Consider the following 20257-nt stretch of genomic DNA (forward strand, 5'->3'; position numbering starts at 1 on the left):
CACACTGGGATTTGGGGATTGGGGGTGTGGAATATTCCAGAATTCCTCACTTTTCTGTCAATTCCTCCTCATGTTTTCCATGGATTTTCTCTACTTTCTTTTCTTTTCTATCCATTAAAAATGGTGATAAAAAGGCAAAAAATCCCATTGGTGCAGCCCAGTCGGAATTGGGGATTCCAGGTGTGGAAAGCCCTGGAACAATGGAATATTCCGGGTTGGAAATGTGGGATATTCCAGGATTTGGAGCTTTTTGGGGTTCCTGATGGGTTCTCCTTGTGTTTTCCATGGGTTTTTCCTTCAGTTTTTGATTTTGTATCCATTAAAAATGGTGATAAAAAGGCAAAAATCCCATTGGTGCAACACACTGGGATTTGGGGATTGGGGGTGTGGAATATTCCAGAATTCCTCACTTTTCTGTCAATTCCTCCTCGTGTTTTCCACGGATTTTCTCTACTTTCTTTTCTTTTCTATCCATTAAAAATGATGATAAAAATGCAAAAATCCCATTGGTGCAGCCCAGTCGGAATTGGGGATTCCAGGTGTGGAATATTCCAGAATTCCTCACTTTTCTGTCAATTCCTCCTTGTGTTTTCCATGGATTTTCCCTCCCATTTTTGATTTTCTATCCATTAAAAATGGTGATAAAAAGGCAAAAAATCCCATTGGTGCAACACATTGGGATTTGGGGATTGGGGGTGTGGAATATTCCAGAATTCCTCACTTTTCCGTCAATTCCTCCTCGTGTTTTCCATGGATTTTCTCTTTCTTTTCTATCCATTAAAAATGGCGATAAAAATGCAAAAATCCCATTGGTGCAGCCCAGTCGGAATTGGGGATTCCAGGTGTGGAAAGCCCTGGAACAATGGAATATTCCGGGTTGGAAATGTGGGATATTCCAGGATTTGGAGCTTTTTGGGGTTCCTGATGGGTTCTCCTTGTGTTTTCCATGGGTTTTTCCTTCAGTTTTTGATTTTGTATCCATTAAAAATGGTGATAAAAAGGTAAAAAATCCCATTGGTGCAACACATTGGGATTTGGGGATTGGGGGTGTGGAATATTCCAGAATTCCTCACTTTTCCATCAATTCCTCTTCGTGTTTTCCATGGATTTTCTCTAATTTCTTTTCTTTTCTATCCATTAAAAATGGTGATAAAAAGGTAAAAATCCCATTGGTGCAGCCCAGACCGAATTGGGGAATTGGGGGTGTGGAATATTCCAGAATTCCTCACTTTTCTGTCAATTCCTCCTTGTGTTTTCCATGGATTTTCCCTCCCATTTTTGATTTTCTATCCATTAAAAATGGTGATAAAAAGGTAAAAATCCCATTGGTGCAGCCCAGTTGGAATTGGGGATTTCAGGTGTAGAATATTCCAGAATTCCTCATTTTTCCCTGTCAAATTCTCCTTCTCTTCGTGTTTTCAATGATTTTTCCTTATTTTCTCTTATTTTTTATCCATTAAAAACAGAGGCAAAAAGGCAAAATTGTTGGAATTGGGGATTCCAGGTGCAGGAAACATTGGAAAAATGGAATATTCCAGAATTCCTCACTTTCCCACATCATTTCTTCTTTCTCCTTGTCTTTTCCATATTTTTTTTTCCTGTTTTGTATCATTAAAAACAGCCAAAAAAGGGCAAAAAATCTCATTTTAAGATCCGGAGGGACACGCTGGGATTTTGGAGCTTTGGAATATTCCAGAATTCCTTTTTCCATGTCAAATTCCTCCTTGGATTTTCCATGATTTTCCCTTTGTTTTTCTCTCTTTTATAATTATTAAAATCAACTACAAAAAGCAAATTGGATTTTTTACCCGAAATTCACGTTTTCCTCCCAAAAATCCTTGTTTTTCCCCCCAAAAAATTCCCATTTTCCCCCCAAACCAAACAGGGATGGAATTTTTTCCCATTTTCTTTGTTTTTTCCCCCATTCCCTCTCAACATTTGGGGGGGTTCAGGGTTGTCCCCCAATCCCTCCCATCCCAAAATTCCTCCAAGCTTTGGGGTCAATTCCTGGGATTTTTGTATTTTTCAAATTTCAATAGAATGAAATTCCTCCCCCTGCCCACACACCCCCAAAATTCCCCAAAAAAGGGGGAACTTCCCCCAAAAAAGGGGAAACTTCCCCCAAAAAAGGGGACACCTCAAAAAAAGGGTGTAAGGAGCCCCAAACTGCCCAATTTTGGGGAAAAAAAGGGCAAATTTGGGGCAGATTTGGGTAAAAATGTGGAATTTTGGGTGCTGGTGTCACCCTTCAATGATCCCTAAAAATGGGGGAGACCCCAAAAAATTGGGGGGAGCCCAAAATTTCGATTGGCTGTTTCAATTTGGGGATAAAAATGCTGATTTAGTGCAAATTTTGGGGCAGATTCAGAGCAGATTTGGGACTCCCCAAAGCAAAAGAGGGGGGGACACGTTGGGTTGTTTCATTTTGGGGACAAAAAGGTCGATTTGGAGCAGATTTGGGACCCCTAAAAAGGAGTGGGAACCCCAAAAGGAGAGCAGGGGGAGTCACATTGTGGTGTTTCATTTTGGGGACAAAAGGGTGGATTTGGGGCTGAATTGATGAAGATTTGGGGCAGATTTGGGGCTGAATTGATGAAGATTTGGGGCAGATTTGGGGCTGAATTGATGAAGATTTGGGGCGGATTTGGGGCTGAATTGATGAAGATTTGGGGCAGATTTGGGGCTGAATTGATGAAGATTTGGGGCAGATTTGGGGCTGAATTGATGAAGATTTGGGGTAAATTCAGAGTTGAGTTGATGCAGATTTGGGGCAGATTTGGGGCTCAATTGATGAAGATTTGGGGCAGATTTGGGGCAGATTTGGGGCTGAATTGATGAAGATTTAGGGCAGATTTGGGGCAGATTTGGGGCTGAATTGATGAAGATTTGGGGCAGATTTGGGGCTGAATTGATGAAGATTTGGGGCTGATTTGATGCAGATTTGGGGCAGATTTGGGGCTCAAGTGATGAAGATTTGGGGTAGATTTGGAGCTGAATTGATGAAGATTTAGGCTCAATTGTTGAAGATTTGGAGCTGAATTGGAGCTGAATTGATGCAGATTTGGGGCTGTACTAATGCAGATTTGGGGCTCAAGTGATGAAGATTTGGAGCTGAATTAATGCAGATTTGGGGCTGTACTAATGCAGATTTGGGGCAGATTTGGAGCTGAATTGATGAAGATTTGGGGCAGATTTGGGGCTCAATTGATGAAGATTTGGGGCAGATTTGGGGCTCAATTGATGAAGATTTGGGGCAAATTCAGAGTTGAGTTGATGCAGATTTGGGAATGAATTGATGAAGATTTGGGGCTGAATTGGGGCTGAATTAATGCAGATTTTGCGCTGATTTGATGCAGATTTGGGGCAAATTTGGGGCTGAATTAATGTGGATTTGGGGCAGATTTGGGGCTGAATTGATGAAGATTTGGGGCAGATTTGGGGCTGAATTGATGCAGATTTGAGGCAGATTTGGGGCTGAATTGATGCAGATTTGGGGCAGATTTGGGGCTGAATTGATGAAGATTTGGGGTAGATTTGGAGCTGAATTGATGAAGATTTAGGCTCAATTGTTGAAGATTTGGAGCTGAATTGGAGCTGAATTGATGCAGATTTGGGGCTGTACTAATGCAGATTTGGGGCAGATTTGGAGTTGAATTGATGAAGATTTGGGGCAGATTTGGGGCTGAATTGATGAAGATTTGGGGCGGATTTGGGGCTCAATTGATGAAGATTTGGGGCAGATTTGGGGCTGAATTGATGAAGATTTGGGGCTGAATTGATGAAGATTTGGGGCAGATTTGGGGCTGAATTGATGAAGATTTGGGGCTGAATTGATGAAGATTTGGGGCAGATTTTGAGCTGATTTGGGGCTGAATTGATGCAGATTTCGAGCTAATTTGATGCAGATTTGGGGCTGAATTAATGAAGATTTGGGGCTGAATTGATGAAGATTTGGGGCAGATTTGGGGCTGAATGAAAGCAGATTTTGAGCTAATTTGATGCAGATTTGGGGCAAATTTGGGGCTGAATTAATGCGGATTTGGGGCAGATTTGGGGCTGAATTGATGCAGAATTGGGGCAGATTTGGGGCTCAAGTGATGAAGATTTGGGGCAGATTTGGAGCTGAATTAATGCAGATTTCGAGCCAATTTGATGCAGATTTGGGGCAGATTTGGGGCTGAATGAAAGCAGATTTTGAGCTAATTTGATGCAGATTTCGAGCTGATTTGATGAAAATTTGGGGCTCAAGTGATGAAGATTTGGGCAGATTTGGGGCTGAATTAATGCAGATTTGAAGTAGATTTGATGCAGATTTGGGGATCAAATAATGAAGATTTGGGCAGATTTCGGGCTGAATTGATGAAGATTTGGGGCTCAATTAATGCAGATTTGGGGCTGATTTGGGGCAGATTTGGAGCTGAATTGATGCAGATTTGGAGCTGAATTAATGAAGATTTGGAGCTGAACGGATGCAGATTTGGGGTAGATTTGGAGCTGAATTAATGCAGATTTGGAGCTGATTTGGGGCAGATTTGGAGCTGAATTAATGCACATTTGGAGCAGATTTGGAGCTGAATTAATACAGATTTGGGGCAGATTTGGAGCTGAATTAATACAGATTTGGAGCTGAATTAATGCACATTTGGGGCAGATTTGGAGCTGAATTAATGCACATTTGGAGCAGATTTGGAGCTGAATTAATGCACATTTGAACCCCCAAAAAAGAAAGGGGGGCCACGTTGTACCATCACACTCTGGGGACAGAAAAGCAAATCCGGTGGGAATTCCGAGCGGATCGAGCCCAAACCCGCTGCGGGTCCCTGTCACGTCCCCGTCACCTCCCCGGTGTCCCCGTCACGTCCCCGGTGTCCCCAGGGCCCCGTAGATGTCCCCGCGGCGGTGGCCGTGCACCGGCAGCTCCCGCCGCACCTGCTCCAGGTAGGTCAGGTCGAGCTGGGCCAGGCACAGCCCCGGCCCCTCCTGGCACTGGGCCACCACCGTGCCCCAGGGATCGGCCACCAGGGAGTGACCGAAGGACGCCCGGCTCGGGTTGTGCCGCCCGGTCTGGGCTGCGGCCACCACGTAGCACTGGCACTCGATGGCACGGGCACGGAGCAGCACCTGAGGGGACAGGGGTGACACTGAGGGGACACAGGGGGCACCCAGCAGCACCTCGGGGGGCAGCGGTGACACTGGGAAGGGACAGTGGTGTCACCCAGGGGACACAGGGGGCACCCAGCAGCACCTGTGAGGACAGCAGTGACACTGGGAAGGGACAGTGGTGTCACCAAGGGGACAGAACCAGGGGACAAAGGGGACACAGGGGGCACCCAGCAGCACCTGTGAGGACAGCAGTGACACTGGGAAGGGACACTGGTGTCACCCAGGGGACACAGGGTGCACCCAGCAGCACCTCGGGGGGCAGCGGTGACACTGGGAAGGGACACTGGTGTCACCCAGGGGACACAGGGGGCACCCAGCAGCACCTCGGGGGGCAGCGGTGACACTGGGAAGGGACACTGGTGTCACCCAGGGGACACAGGGGGCACCCAGCAGCACCTGTGAGGACAGCAGTGACACTGGGAAGGGACAGTGGTGTCACCCAGGGGACAGAACCAGGGGACAAAGGGGACACAGGGGGCACCCAGCAGCACCTCGGGGGGCAGCGGTGACACTGGGAAGGGACACTGGTGTCACCCAGGGGACACAGGGTGCACCCAGCAGCACCTCGGGGGGCAGCGGTGACACTGGGAAGGGACACTGGTGTCACCCAGGGGACACAGGGGGCACCCAGCAGCACCTCGGGGGGCAGCGGTGACACTGGGAAGGGACACTGGTGTCACCCAGGGGACACAGGGGGCACCCAGCAGCACCTCGGGGGGCAGCGGTGACACTGGGAAGGGACACTGGTGTCACCCAGGGGACACAGGGGGCACCTAGCAGCACCTGTGAGGACAGCAGTGACACTGGGAAGGGACACTGGTGTCACCCAGGGGACAGAAAGGGAACACAGGGGGCACCCAAGTCAGGGGACATGGGGTAGAAAAGGGGACACTGAGGTCACCAAGGGGACAAAAAAGGGGGACACAGGGACACTTGATGGCCTGGGCATGGATGGACAAGCACCTGAGGGGACATGGGGGGGCACCTGGAATGTCCCCAACCCCCCAGAGTGTCCCCAAGCCCCCTGTGAGTGTCCCCAAGCCCCCTGGGGTGTCCCCAAGCCCCACCCGGGTGTCCCCAAGCCCCCCAGAGTGTCCCCAAGCCCCCTGTGAGTCTCCCCAAGCCCCCTGTGAGTCTCCCCAAGCCCCCCAGGGTGTCCCCAAGCCCCCCGTGAGTGTCCCCAAGCCCCCCTGGGGTGTCCCCAAGCTCCCCCAGGGTGTCCCCAAGCTCCCCCGGGGTGTCCCCAAGCTCCCCCAGGGTGTCCCCAAGCCCCCTGTGAGTGTCCCCAAGCCCCTCTGGGGTGTCCCCAAGCCCCCTGTGAGTGTCCCCAAGCCCCCCCGGGTGTCCCCAAGCCCCCTGTGAGTGTCCCCAAGCCCCCCCGGGTGTCCCCTCACCTCCCAGTGCGCGGCTCCCGTGGGGACGGTGAAGGCCGAGGGGAAGGTCAGGATTTGGGCTCCAGCCCCGCGCAGGGCCTGGGCCAGCTCTGGGAAGCGCAGGTCATAGCACACGGCCAGCCCCAGCTGCAGGGTGAGGGGACAGCAGGGACACACTGGGGACAGCCCTGGGGACACCCTGGGGACAGCCCTGAGACAGCTAGGGACAGCCCTGGGACATGCCGGGACATTGGGGACACCCTGGGGACAGCCCTGGGACATTGGGGACACCCTGGGGACACTGTGGGACAGCTGGAGACAGCCCTGGGACACCCTGGAGACACCCCTAGGACATTGGGGACACCCTGGGAGAGGTCAGTGAGGGCAGGGGACACCCTGGGGACAGCTTGGGACACTCTGGGAGAGGTCAGGGAGGACAGGGGACAGCTGGGGACAGCCCTGAGACACCCTGTGGACATTGGGGACACCCTGGGGACACCCTGGGAGAAGTCAGGGAGGGCAGGGGACACCCTGGGGACAGCTTGGGACACTCTGGGAGAGGTCAGGGAGGACAGGGGACAGCTGGGGACAGCCCTGAGACACCCTGTGGACATTGGGGACACCCTGGGGACACCCTGGGAGAAGTCAGGGAGGGCAGGGGACACCCGGGGACAGCCCTAGGACATTGGGGACACCCTGGGGACACTGTGGGACAGCTGGAGACAGCCCTGGGACACCCTGGAGACACCCCTAGGACATTGGGGACACCCTGGGAGAGGTCAGTGAGGGCAGGGGACACCCTGGGGACAGCCTGGGACACTCTGGGAGAGGTCAGGGAGGACAGGGGACAGCTGGGGACAGCCCTGAGACACCCTGTGGACATTGGGGACACCCTGGGGACACCCTGGGAGAGGTCAGGGAGGGCAGGGGACACCCGGGGACAGCCCTAGGACACCCTGTGGACACTGGGGACACCCTGGGGACAGCCTGGGAGGGCAGGGGACAGCTGGGGACGCGGCAGGACGCGGCCAGGGCCGGACCTTGCCCACGGGGGTGGCGATGGGCGGCAGCAGCTCCCGGCCGGGGTTGGTGAAGGAGCTCTCGCACAGCGCCGGGGCCCCCGGCAGCGCCGCATCGAACAGGTGCAGCTTCCTGTAGGCAGCCACCAGCACACCTGGGGACAGCAGGGGACAGCTGGGGACAGCTGGGACAGCTGGGACAGCAGGGGACACCTGGGGACACCTGGGGACACCTGGGGACAGCAGGGGACAGCTGGGGACAGCTGGGACAGCAGGGGACAGCAGGGGACACACCTGGGGACAGCTGGGGACAGCTGGGGACAGCTGGGACAGCTGGGGATACCTGGGGACAGCAGGGACAGGTGGGGACAGGTGGGGACAGCAGGGGACACCTGGGGACAGCTGGGGACAGCTGGGGACAGCTGGGGACACCTGGGGACAGCAGGGACAGCTGGGACAGCAAGGGACAGCTGGGGACAGCTGGGACAGCAGGGGACACCTGAGGACAGCTGGGACAGCTGGGGATACCTGGGGACAGCAGGGACAGGTGGGGACAGCTGGGACAGCTGGGACAGCAGGGGACAGCTGGGGACAGCTGGGACAGCAGGGGACAGCTGGGGACACACCTGGGGACAGCAGCGGACAGCTGGGGACAGCTGGGGACACACCTGGGGACAGCTGGGGACAGCAGGGACAGGTGGGGACAGGTGGGGACAGCCCGGGCTTGGGGACAGCTCAGGCTTGGGGACAACTGGGACAGCCAGGGACACCGGGACATCTGGAGGGTTGGGAATGTTGGGGACACAGGGATTGGGGATCCAGGGGACACAGGGGTGGCACAGGGGTGGCACAGGGGTGGCACAGGGGTCAGGAACGCCGTGTCCCACCGGAGTTGTCCAGCAGCAGGTGACAGTTGTAGATCCGGCCGGTGCTGTCCCAGTCCTGGCCACGCTCATGGAAACCCCCAAGGGAGAGCCACACGTCACATTCCCTGGGGACACACAGTGACACCCCTGGGGACACAGTGACACCCCTGGGGACACAGTGACATCCCCTGGGGACACACAGTGACACCCCTGGGGACACAGTGACATCCCTGGGGACACACAGTGACATCCCTGGGGACACAGTGACATCCCCTGGGGACACAGTGACATCCCTGGGGACACACAGTGACACCCCTGGGGACACACAGTGACACCCCTGGGGACACAGTGACATCCCTGGGGACACACAGTGACACCCCTGGGGACACACAGTGACACCCCTGGGGACACAGTGACACCCCTGGGGACACACAGTGACATCCCTGGGGACACATTCCCTGGGGACACACAGTGACACCCCTGGGGACACAGTGACACCCCTGGGGACACACAGTGACATCCCTGGGGACACACAGTGACACCCCTGGGGACACAGTGACATCCCTGGGGACACACAGTGACACCCCTGGGGACACATTCCCTGGGGACACACAGTGACACCCCTGGGGACACAGTGACATCCCCTGGGGACACACAGTGACACCCCTGGGGACACAGTGACATCCCTGGGGACACAGTGACATCCCTGGGGGGACACATTCCTTGGGGACACACAGTGACATCCCTGGGGACACACAGTCCTGGCATCCCCCAGTGTCCCCAAGCACCCCCAATGTCCCCTGGCATCCCCACTGTCACCAGATGTCCCCAGGCACCCCCAGATGTCCCCAGGCACCCCCATTGTCCCCTGGCACCCCCAATGTCCCCAGATGTCCCCAGGCACCCCCAGATGTCCCCAGGCACCCCCATTGTCCCCTGGCACCCCCAATGTCTCCAGATGTCCCCAGGCACCCCCAGATGTCCCCAGATGTCCCCAGGCACCCCCAGATGTCCCCAGGCACCCCCAATGTCCCCAGATGTCCCCAGGCACCCCCAGATGTCCCCAGGCACCCCCAGATGTCCCCACACCTTGCCAGCTGTTGGTAGCGCCCCACGATGTCCCCGTCGAGTGGCTCTGCCAGCGCCAGGCTCTGCTGGGGACTGTCCCCGATGAAGTCGAAGCCCTCGGGCAGGAACACGGCCCGGGCCCCGCGCGCCGCCGCGCGCCGCACCAGCGCCGAGCACTGCCGCCAGTTGTGCTCCTTGTCCGCCGTGGATGTCACCTGTGCCACCGCCACCAGCCCCCCTGGGGACACTGCCATGGCTGCGGGGCTGCGGGGAGGGGACACGATGGGGGACACTGCCATGGCTGTAGGGAGGGGACACGATGGGGGACACTGCCAGCCCCCCTGGGGACACTGCCATGGCTGCGGGGAGGGGACACGATGGGGGACACTGCTGGCCCTGGGGACACTGCCATGGCTGTGGGGCTGTGGGGAGGGGACACGATGGGGGACACTGCCAGCCCCCCTAGGGACACTGCCATGGCTGCGGGGCTGTGGGGAGGGGACACGATGGGGGACACTGCCAGCCCCCCTGGGGACACTGCCATAGCTGTGGGGAGGGGACACGATGGGGGACACTGCTGGCCCCCTTGGGGACACTGCCATGGCTGCAGGGAGGGGACACGATGGGGGACACTGCTGGCCTTGGGGACACTGCCATGGCTGTGGGGCTGTGGGGAGGGGACATGATGGGGGACACTGCCGGCCCCCTGGGGACACTGCCATGGCTGCAGGGAGGGGACATGATGGGGGACCTCAGAGGGACAGGGGGACACTGCCATGGCTGTGGGGACAGCGCCGTGGCCATGGGGCTGCAAGGAGGGCACATTCTGGGGGACACTGCTGGCCCTGGGGACACTGCCATGGCCCTGGGGCTGTGCGGAGGTGACACCAAAGGCACCTCATGGGGACTGGGGACACCCCACAGGGCTGGGGTTTACCCCATGGGACACCTCAAAGGGACTGGGGACACCTCAAAGGGACTGGGAACACCCCATGGGACACCTCAAAGGGACTGGGGACACCTCAAAGGGACTGGGGACACCCCATAGGCCACCCCCTTGGGGACAGGGACACCCTTGGGAACTGAGACACCCCCAGGTGACCCCATGGGGACCAGGGTCACTCTTGAACTGCCCCCCTCACCCACCTGGGGTCACCCCCAGGGTCACTCTCAGCCCCCTCTGGGGTTTTTGGGGTCCCCCCCGGTGTTTTTGGGGTCCCTCCGTACCTGCCCGCAGTGCTGGAGCTGTGGGGGGCTCTCGAGGGTCTCGGGGGGCGGCACAGCAGGGCCCGGGGGGGCACCCTCAGCCTGGGAGGGGGACACCCCAAATTGGGGAGGGGTCACAGGGCTGGGGGGGGGGAGCTGGAACCCCCCAAACTGCCCCTGAATCCCCAAAACTGCCCCAAATACCCCCCAAAAATACCCCCCAAACTGCCCCAGCTGCCTCAATTTGGATCCCAAAGTACCCCAGCTCCCTGAAAATGCTCCCAGATCCCCCCAAATCGTCCCCAAATTGTCCCAAATTACCCCCAAACTGCCCCAATTTGGACCCCAAAGTATCCAGCTCCCCTAAACTGCCCCGAGAAGTTCCCAGCAACACAAATACCCCCAAAACTGCCCCGATTTGATCCTAAACTGCCCCAGGCCTTCCCAAAACTGCCCCAATTTGGATCTCAAAGTACCTCGTGCCCACCAAAACTGCCCCCAGATGCTCCAAAGTGCCCCAAATTCCTCCCAACACACACAAATACCCCCCAAATTACCCCAATTCGGACCCCAAACTACACCCAGACCCCTTTAAACTGCCCCCAGACCCCCCCGAACTTTCCCCAATACCCCTCAATTACCCCAAAAAGCCCCAAACACCCCCAAATTTCCCCAAACTGCCCCAATTTGGACCCCAAAGTAGCCCGGACCTCCCCAAACTACCCCCAAACCACTTCCCCCGTCACCTCCCACCTGTCCCCAAACCTCCAAAATCCCCAATTTCCCCGCACCTCCGCCCTCCCCTCACCCCCAAAACCTCTCCTCCCCCACACTTTTTCCCCGTTTTCCCCGTTTTTCCCGTTTTTCGCCCCATTCCCGTACATTCCCCGCCGGAGGCAGCGCGGGCAAAGTCCCCCCCTCAGGGCTGCCCTCACCCAAGATGGCGCCGTTCCCGCCTCACCCTCACCTAAGATGGCGGCCGGAAGTGGCGGCGCCGTGCCCGGGGCAGGAACGGAAAAGGCGGTGCCGCCCCGGTAAAAATGGCGGATCCGGTGAAGGGGCGATCGGTAGCCCCGGCCGGGAAAGGGCTGAGCGCTGAGCAGGTCATGAGGGAAACCGGGAATTGGGGAGGGGGCTGGGAACGGGGAGGGGTCCCTGGGAGCTCCGGGGAGGCAGAGGAGTGATGGGGGGAGCGGAGGGGAGGTGGGCCTGGCTGTGAGGGGAAGGTGGGGGGTGAGGGGGGGCTGTGGGACCCCGGGCGATTGGGGAATGAGGGAGGGGTCCCTGATAACGGGGAGGGGTCCCTGATAACCGTGAGGGGTCCCTGATAACGGGGAGAGGTCCCTGATAACGGGGAGGGGAAATGGAGGGGGAGGCCTGGGCCTGAGGGAAGGTGGGATGGGGGGGGGTCCCTGGGACCGGGAGGGGTCCCTGGGACCGGGAGGGGTCCCTGGAGGGGGTTGGGGGATGAGGAGGGGTCTCTGGGGGGCTGCTGTGGGGTTGGGGGGATTCTGTTCCTCAGGGGTTCCCCCTCATCCCGGGGCTCTCCTGGTGCCCCCAGTAAGATCCAGTCCCAGAGATCCCATCCTGGGGATCCCATCCCAGTCCCGGGGATCCCATCCTGGGGATCCCAACTTTCCCGGTCCTGGTTAATCCCAGTCCCAGAGATCCCATCCTGGGGATCCCATCCTGGGGATCCCAACTTTTCCAGTCCCAGAGATCCCATCCCAGTCCCAGAAATCCCATCCCGGGGATCCCAACTTTCCCAGTCCTGGTTTATCCCAACCCAATCCCATTCCCAGCTCTCCCATCCCGATTCATCCCAACCCAATCCCATTCCTGGCTCTCCCATCCCGATTTATCCCAACCCTACCCCATTCCCAGCTCTCCCATCCCGATTTATCCCAACCCAATCCCATTCCCAGCTCTCCCATCCCGATTTATCCCAACCCAATCCCATTCCCAGCTCTCCCATCCCAGTTTATCCCAACCCAATCCCATTCCCAGCTCTCCCATCCCGATTTATCCCAACCCAATCCCATTCCCAGCTCTCCCATCCCGATTTATCCCAACCCAGTCCCATTCCCAGCTCTCCCATCCCAGTTTATCCCAACCCAATCCCATTCCCAGCTCTCCCATCCCGATTTATCCCAACCCAATCCCATTCCCAGCTCTCCCATCCCAGTTTATCCCAACCCAATCCCATTCCCAGCTCTCCCATCCCGATTTATCCCAACCCAATCCCATTCCCAGCTCTCCCATCCCAGTTTATCCCAACCCAGTCCCATTCCCGGCTGTCCCAGTTGATCCCAGTGGATCCCAGTTGATCCCAGCCCATCCCACTCGCAGGTGGTTTCCCGCTTTAACCGCCTGCGGCAGGACCAGCGGGGTTTGGCCTCCAAAGCAGCCGAGCTGGAGCTGGAGCTCAACGAGCACAGGTGGGGTCGGGATCGGGGATTTGGGATTGGGATTGGGGGGTGGGGATTGGGGTGTGGGGTCAGAATCAGGGATTTGGGGTTGGGATGTGGGGTCAGGATTGGGGGATTGGGGATTGGGATGTGGGGTCAGGATCGGGAATTGGGATGTGGGGTCGGGGATTGGGATGTGGGGTCAGAATCAGGGATTTGGGGCTGGGATGTGGGGTCAGGATTGGGGGATTGGGGATCGGGATGTGGGGTCGGGATTGGGATGTGGGGTCAGAATCAGGGATTTGGGGCTGGGATGTGGGGTCAGGATTGGGGGGTCAGGATTGGGGGATTGGGGATCAGGATGTGGGGTCGGGATTGGGATGTGGGGTCAGAATCAGGGATTTGGGGCTGGGATGTGCGGTCAGGATTGGGGGATTGGGGATCGGGATGTGGGGTCAGGATTGGGGATCGGGATGTGGGGTCGGGGTTGGGATGTGGGGTCAGAATCAGGGATTTGGGGCTGGGATGTGGGGTCAGGATTGGGGGGTCGGGGATCGGGATGTGGGGTCAGGATCGGGGATTGGGATGTGGGGTTGGGATTGGGGATTGGGATTGGGGGAACGGGGATTAGGATGTTGGGTCAGGATCAGAGGTTGGGATTGGGGGTCAGGATTGGGGGTCAGGATCGGGGATCGGGATGTGGGGTCAGGATTGGGGATTTGGGATATCAGGGATCGGGATGTGGGGTCAGGATCGGGGGGGTCGGGATTGGGGATTGGGATGTGGGGTCGGGATTGGGGATTGGGATATGGGGTCAGAATCAGGGATTTGGGATTGGGGGATTTGGGATCAGGATGTGGGGTCAGGATTGGGGATTTGCGATTGGGGGATTGGGAGATCAGGGATTGGGATGTGGGGTCAGGATTGGGGGTTTGGGGTTGGGGGATTTGGGATCGGGATTGGAGGATCAAGGATCAGGATGTGGGGTTTGGATTGGGGATTTGGGGTTGGAGGATTTGGGGTTGGGATTGGGATCAGGGGGATTTGGGATTAGGGATTTGGGATCAGGATTGGGATCAGAATTTGGGATCTGGATTTGGAATTGGGGATTGGGATCAGAGGGATTTGGGATCGGAGATTTGGGGTCGGGATGTGGGGTCAGGATTGGGGATTTAGGATTGGGGGCTTTGGGACTGGGATCGGGATTTGGGGTAGGATTTGGAATTTGGGATTGGAATTGTAGGGATTTGGGATCAGAGATTTGGGGTCGGGATTGAGATTTGGGGATTGGGGTTTGGGATTGAGACCGGGGATTTGGGGTCAGAATTTGGGATTGGAATCAGGATTGGTGATTTGGGGTCAGGATTGGGATCAGGATTTGGGATTGGGATTGGGATTTGAGGTCAGGATTTGGGATTGGGATCAGGATTGGGATTTGGGGTCAGGATTTGGGATTGAGATGGGGGATTTGGGGTCAGGATTGGGATCAGGATTTGGGATTGGGATTTGGGGTCAGGATTTGGGATTGAGATTGGTGATTTGGGGTCAGGATTGGGATCAGGATTTGGGATTGGGATTTGAGGTCAGGATTTGGGATTGGGATCAGGATTGGGATTTGGGGTCAGGATTTGGGATTGAGATGGGGGATTTGGGGGATTTTGTGATGCTGACCCCGCTGTTGCCAGCCTGGTGATCGAGACCCTGCGGGAGGTGGATCCCACCCGGAAGTGTTTCCGCATGGTCGGGGGGGTGCTGGTGGAGAGGACGGTCAAGGAGGTGCTGCCCGCGCTGGAGAGCAACCGGGAGCAGGTCTGGGACCCCAGGAACCCGCTGGGATGGCCCCAGAGCCCCTGGGATCCCAGAAAAACCCAGCAGAGTGTCCTGAGAGCCGGCTGGGGAACCCTAGAAATCCATTAGGATCCTGGAAATACGCGCTGGGACAGCCCTGAATCCATTGGGACAGCCCTGAATCCATTGGGACAGCCCTGAATCCATTGGGACAGCCCTGAATCCATTGGGATTGTCCTAAATCCATTGGGACAGCCCTGAATCCATTGGGACAGCCCTGAATCCATTGGGACAGCCCTGAATCCATTGGGACAGCCCTGAATCCATTGGGATTGTCCTAAATCCACTGGGACAGCCCTGAATCCATTGGGACAGCCCTGAATCCAATGGGATTGTCCTAAATCCACTGGGACAGCCCTGAATCCATTGGGATTGTCCTAAATCCATTGGGATTGTCCTAAATCCACTGGGACAGCCATGAATCCATTGGAATTGTCCTAAATCCACTGGGACAGCCCTGAATCCATTGGGGGAGCCCTAAATCCATTGGGATTGTCCTAAATCCACTGGGACAGCCATGAATCCATTGGGACAGCCCTGAATCCATTGGGATTGTCCTGAATCCATTGGGGGAGCCCTGAATCCATTGGGGGAGCCCTGAATCCACTGGGACAGCCCTAAATCCACTGGGACAGCCCTGAATCCACTGGGACAGCCCTGAATCCATTGGGATTGTCCTAAATCCATTGGGACAGCCCTGAATCCATTGGGATTGTCCTAAATCCACTGGGACAGCCCTGAATCCATTGGGATTGTCCTAAATCCACTGGGGGAGCCCTGAATCCATTGGGATTGTCCTAAATCCTATGGGGGATCTCAAAATCCAGTGGGATTGCCCTAAATCCAATGGGGGAGCCCTAAATCCACTGGGACAGCCCTGAATCCATTGGGACAGCCCTAAATCCAATGGGGGATCCCAAAATCCAGTGGGATTGCCCTAAATATATTGGGGGAGCCCTAAATCCAGTGGGGGATCCTAAAATCCAATGGGATAGCCCTAAATCCAGTGGGGATCTCTCTTTTCCCAATTTTCCCATTTTTCCTGTTTTTCCCCCCAGATCTCCAAGCTGATCGAGGCTCTCTCTTTTCCCAATTTTCCAATTTTTCCTGATTTTTCCCATTTTCTGGGTTTTTCCCCCCAGATCTCCCAGCTGATCAAGGCTCTTTTCCCATTTTTCCCAATTTTCCCAATTTTCCCGTTTTTCCCCCCAGATCTCCAAGCTGATCAAGGCTCTCTCTTTTCCCAATTTTCCCATTTTTCCCAATTTTCCCATTTTTCCTGTTTGTCTTCCCAGATCTCCAAGCTGCTCGAGGCTCTTTTCCCATTTTTCCTGATTTTTCCCATTTTTCCCATTTTTCTCCTCAGATCTCCAAGCTGCTCGAGGCTCTCTCTTTTCCCATTTTTCCCAATTTTCCCAATTTTCCCAATTTTCCCGTTTTTCCCAATTTTCCCAATTTTCCCAATTTTCCCAATTTTCCCATTTTCTGGGTTTTTCCCCCCAGATCTCCAAGCTGATCGAGGCTCTTTTCCCATTTTTCCCAATTTTCCCAATTTTCCCGTTTTTCTCCCCAGATCTCCAAGCTGCTCGAGGCTCTCTCTTTTCCCAATTTTCCCATTTTTCCCGTTTTTCCCCCCAGATCTCCAAGCTGCTCGAGGCTCTTTTCCCAATTTTCCCATTTTTCCCAATTTTCCCGTTTTTCTCCCCAGATCTCCAAGCTGATCGAGGCTCTCTCTTTTCCCAATTTTCCCAATTTTCCCAATTTTCCCATTTTCTGGGTTTTTCTCCCCAGATCTCCAAGCTGCTCGAGGCTCTCTCTTTTCCCAATTTTCCCAATTTTCCCATTTTTCCCCCCAGATCTCCAAGCTGATCGAGGCTCTCTCTTTTCCCAATTTTCCCAATTTTCCCAATTTTCCCATTTTTCCCGTTTTTCCCCCCAGATCTCCAAACTGCTCAAGGCACTCTCTTTTCCCAATTTTCCCATTTTCTGGGTTTTTTCCCCCAGATCTCCAAGCTGATCGAGGCTCTCTCTTTTCCCAATTTTCCCATTTTTCCCCCCAGATCTCCAAGCTGATCGAGGCTCTCTCTTTTCCCATTTTTCCCAATTTTCCCATTTTTCCCATTTTTCCCCCCAGATCTCCCAGCTGATCGAGGCTCTCTCTTTTCCCAATTTTCCCGTTTTTCCCAGTTTTCCCATTTTCTGGTTTTTTCCCCCCAGATCTCCAAGCTGCTCGAGGCTCTCTCTTTTCCCATTTTTCCCAATTTTCCCAATTTTCCCATTTTTCCCGTTTTTCCCCCCAGATCTCCAAACTGATTGAGGCTTTTTTCCCATTTTTCCCAATTTTCCCAATTTCTGGGTTTTTCCCCCCAGATCTCCAAGCTGCTCAAGGCTCTTTTCCCATTTTTCCCAATTTTCCCATTTTTCCCAATTTTCCCATTTTCTGGGTTTTTCCCCCCAGATCTCCAAGCTGATCAAGGCTCTCTCTTTTCCCAATTTTCCCATTTTTCCCATTTTTCCCATTTTTCTCCCCAGATCTCCAAGCTGATCAAGGCTCTCTTTTTCCCATTTTTCCCAATTTTCCCAATTTCTGGGTTTTTCCCCCCAGATCTCCAAGCTGATCGAGGCTCTTTTCCCATTTTTCCCGTTTTTCCCAATTTTCCCGTTTTTCCCCCCAGATCTCCCAGCTGATCGAGGCTCTCTCTTTTCCCAATTTTCCCAATTTTCCCATTTTCTGGGTTTTTCCCCCCAGATCTCCAAGCTGATCAAGGCTCTCTCTTTTCCCATTTTTCCCGTTTTTCCCAATTTTCCCGTTTTTCCCCCCAGATCTCCAAGCTGCTCGAGGCTCTCTCTTTTCCCAATTTTCCCGTTTTTCCCCCCAGATCTCCAAGCTGATCGAGGCTCTTTTCCCAATTTTCCCATTTTTCCCAATTTTCCCAATTTTCCCATTTTTCCCAATTTTCCCGTTTTTCCCAATTTTCCCAATTTTCCCATTTTCTGGGTTTTTCCCCCAGATCTCCAAGCTGCTCAAGGCTCTCTCTTTTCCCAATTTTCCCATTTTTCCCAATTTTCCCATTTTCTGGGTTTTTCCCCCCAGATCTCCAAGCTGATCGAGGCTCTTTTCCCATTTTCTGGGTTTTTTCCCCCAGATCTCCAAGCTGATCGAGGCGCTGGCGCAGCAGCTGCAGGCCAAGGGCCGGGAGCTCTCGGAATTCCGGGAACGCCACAACATCCGCCTGGTGGGCGAGGACGACCCCAAAGCCGCGGCCCGGGATGGCCCCGAGGGGGGCAAGGGGGGTCCTGGGGGGGTCCTGGTGTCCTGACCCCCCCCCAAAATTCCTGAAGGGATTTGGGGTCGTTTTTTTGGGGTTTGGGGGTGGGGGTTGGGTAATAAACGGGAGTTTGGGACAATCCCGAGGGTTGGTTTTTATGGGAAAAGGGGGGAAAAAAGGGGGAGACCCCCAAAGGAGGGGGGTTCTAAGGGGGAGCCCAAAAATGAGGGGGGGGAGCCCAAAAATGGGGGTGGGACCCCAAAAATGAGGGGTGGGACCCCAAAAATGAGGGGTGGAACCCCAAAAATGAGAGGAGTGACCCCAAAAATGGGGGTGGGACGCCCCAAAATGGGGGTGGGACCCACCAAAATGAGAGGAGGGACCCCAAAAATGAGGGGTGGGACCCCCAAAAATGGGGGTGGGACCCCCCAAAAATGGGGTTGGGACCCCCCACAAATGGGGGTGGGACCCCCCAAAAATGAGAGGAGGGACCCCAAAAATGGGGGTGGGACCCCCCACAAATGGGGGTGGGACCCCCAAAAATGAGTGGTGGGACCACAAAAATGAGGGGTGGGACCCCCAAAAATGGGGGTAGGATCCCAAAAATGAGGGGGGGACCCCAAAAATGGGGGTGGGATCCCCCAAAAATGAGGGGTGGGACGCCCCAAAAATGAGGGGTGGAACCCCAAAAATGAGAGGAGGGACCCCAAAAATGAGGGGTGGGACCCCAAAAATGAGGGGTGGGACCCTAAAAATGGGGGTGGGACCCCAAAAATGAGAGGAGGGACCCCAAAAATGGGGGTGGAACCCCCCAAAAATGGGCGTGGGACCCCCCAAAATGAGGGTGGGACCCCAAAAATGAGAGGAGGGACCCCAAAAATGAGGGGTGGGACCCCCCAAAAATGGCGGTGGGATCCCCCCAAAAATGGGGGAGCTGCACCATAAAAAGGGAGGATCGTAAATTGAGGAGGGGGACTCGAAGTGCGAGTGGGGGACCCCAAATTGGGAGGAGGGGACCCCAAAACGAGGGGGTAAAACCCTAAAATGTGGGGTTTGGGGGACCCAAAACTGGGGAGAGGGGACCCCAAAACGAGGGGGTGAAACCCCAAAATGTGGGGTTTGGGGGACCCCAAAACGAGGGGGTGAAACCCCAAAATGTGGGATTTGGGGTACCCCAAATTGGGAAGAGGGGACCCCAAAATAAAGGGGATAAAACCCTAAAGTGTGGGAGCTGGGGGACCCCAGATTGAGGGGGTGAAACCCCAAAATGTGGGGTTTGGGGGACCTCAAAATGAGGGGGTGAAACCCCAAAATGTGGGACTTTGGGGGACCCCAAAATGGGGAGAGGGGACCCCAAAACGAGGGGGTAAAACCCTAAAATGTGGGATTTGGGGGACCCCAAAACGTGGGGGTAAAACCCTAAAATGTGGGATTTGGGGGACCCCAAAACGTGGGGGTAAAACCCTAAAATGTGGGGTTTGGGGGACCCCAAAATAGGAGGAGGGGACCCCAAAATGAGGGGGTGAAACCCCAAAATGTGGGATTTGGGGGAGACCCCAAATTTGGGAGAGGGGACCCCAAAATCAGGGGGTGAAACCCCAAAATGTGGGGTTTGGGGGACCCCAAATTGGGAGGAGGGGACCCCAAAATGAGGGGGTAAAAACCTAAAGTGTGGGAGCTGGGGGACCCCAGATTGAGGGGGTGAAACCCCAAAATGTGGGACTTTGGGGGACCCCAAATTGGGGAGAGGGGACCCCAAAATAAAGGGGATAAAACCCTAAAGTGTGGGAGCTGGGGGACCCCAGATTTGGAAGAGGGGACCCCAAAATGAGGGGGTGAAACCCTAAAATGTGGGATTTGGGAGACCCCAAAATGAGGGGGTGAAACCCCAAAATGTGGGGTTTGGGGGACCCCAAATTGGGAGGAGGGGACCCCAAATTGAGGGGGTGGCTCCCCCAAACTGGGGCTGCTGTGTCAAGGGGGGACCCCCAAATTTGGAGGTGGGACCCCCAAATGAGGGGGGTGGAGCCCAAAATG

The 20257-nt window shown here is 55.4% G+C and overlaps 2 protein-coding genes across 5 annotated transcripts; one reads left to right on the forward strand and one right to left on the reverse strand.

Annotated features, from left to right (window-relative positions):
- Positions 1-773: 773 nt before the first annotated feature.
- Positions 774-11657, reverse strand: NIT1 (nitrilase 1). 3 transcript variants are annotated; one of them, XR_015279900.1, is made up of 10 exons: positions 11578-11639; positions 10717-10797; positions 9511-9753; positions 8443-8546; positions 7577-7710; positions 6558-6683; positions 3992-5121; positions 3623-3869; positions 3124-3507; positions 1891-2716 (listed from the first exon to the last, which is right to left on the reverse strand). XR_015279900.1 is itself a non-coding variant. In XM_086866360.1 (8 exons), coding segments are annotated over exons 1-8 (936 nt in total). In that variant the 5' UTR covers positions 11580-11657; the 3' UTR covers positions 774-1544. The 3 variants fall into 3 exon arrangements, 2 of the variants coding, with proteins under 2 accessions (XP_086722486.1, XP_086722485.1); XM_086866360.1 differs by lacking the exons at positions 1891-2716; positions 3124-3507; positions 3623-3869 and adding an exon at positions 774-1598 and having other exon boundaries at positions 4930-5121; positions 11578-11657; XM_086866359.1 differs by having other exon boundaries at positions 1891-5121.
- Positions 11658-11703: 46 nt separating this feature from the next.
- PFDN2 (prefoldin subunit 2) lies at positions 11704-18359 on the forward strand. 2 transcript variants are annotated; one of them, XM_086866362.1, is made up of 4 exons: positions 11704-11798; positions 13045-13133; positions 14789-14912; positions 18098-18359. In XM_086866362.1, exons 1-4 carry the CDS (start codon positions 11736-11738, stop codon positions 18269-18271), a joined length of 450 nt encoding a protein of 149 aa, XP_086722488.1. In that variant the 5' UTR covers positions 11704-11735; the 3' UTR covers positions 18272-18359. The 2 variants fall into 2 exon arrangements, with proteins under 2 accessions (XP_086722488.1, XP_086722487.1); XM_086866361.1 differs by lacking the exon at positions 18098-18359 and adding an exon at positions 16010-18090.
- Positions 18360-20257: the final 1898 nt, after the last annotated feature.

The sequence above is a fragment of the Cyanistes caeruleus genome, chromosome 30 (genome assembly GCF_971803275.1).
Source record: "Cyanistes caeruleus chromosome 30, bCyaCae1.hap1.1, whole genome shotgun sequence".
NCBI classification, from domain to species: Eukaryota; Metazoa; Chordata; class Aves; order Passeriformes; family Paridae; genus Cyanistes; species Cyanistes caeruleus.

Excerpts from the sequence above, each read along its gene's own strand:
- NIT1 (XM_086866359.1), bottom strand. Across the intron at positions 7,711-8,442 it reads CCTGCTGCTGGACAACTCCG|GTGTGCTGGTGGCTGCCTAC; the intron begins GTGGGACACGGC and ends TGCTGTCCCCAG. Across the intron at positions 5,122-6,557 it reads CGGGAGCCGCGCACTGGGAG|GTGCTGCTCCGTGCCCGTGC; the intron begins GTGAGGGGACAC and ends CTGTCCCCTCAG.
- PFDN2 (XM_086866361.1), top strand. The coding sequence starts at position 11,736 with ATGGCGGATCCGGTGAAGGGGCGATCGGTAGCCCCGGCCGGGAAAGGG. Across the intron at positions 11,799-13,044 it reads AAGGGCTGAGCGCTGAGCAG|GTGGTTTCCCGCTTTAACCG; the intron begins GTCATGAGGGAA and ends TCCCACTCGCAG. Across the intron at positions 13,134-14,788 it reads CTGGAGCTCAACGAGCACAG|CCTGGTGATCGAGACCCTGC; the intron begins GTGGGGTCGGGA and ends CGCTGTTGCCAG.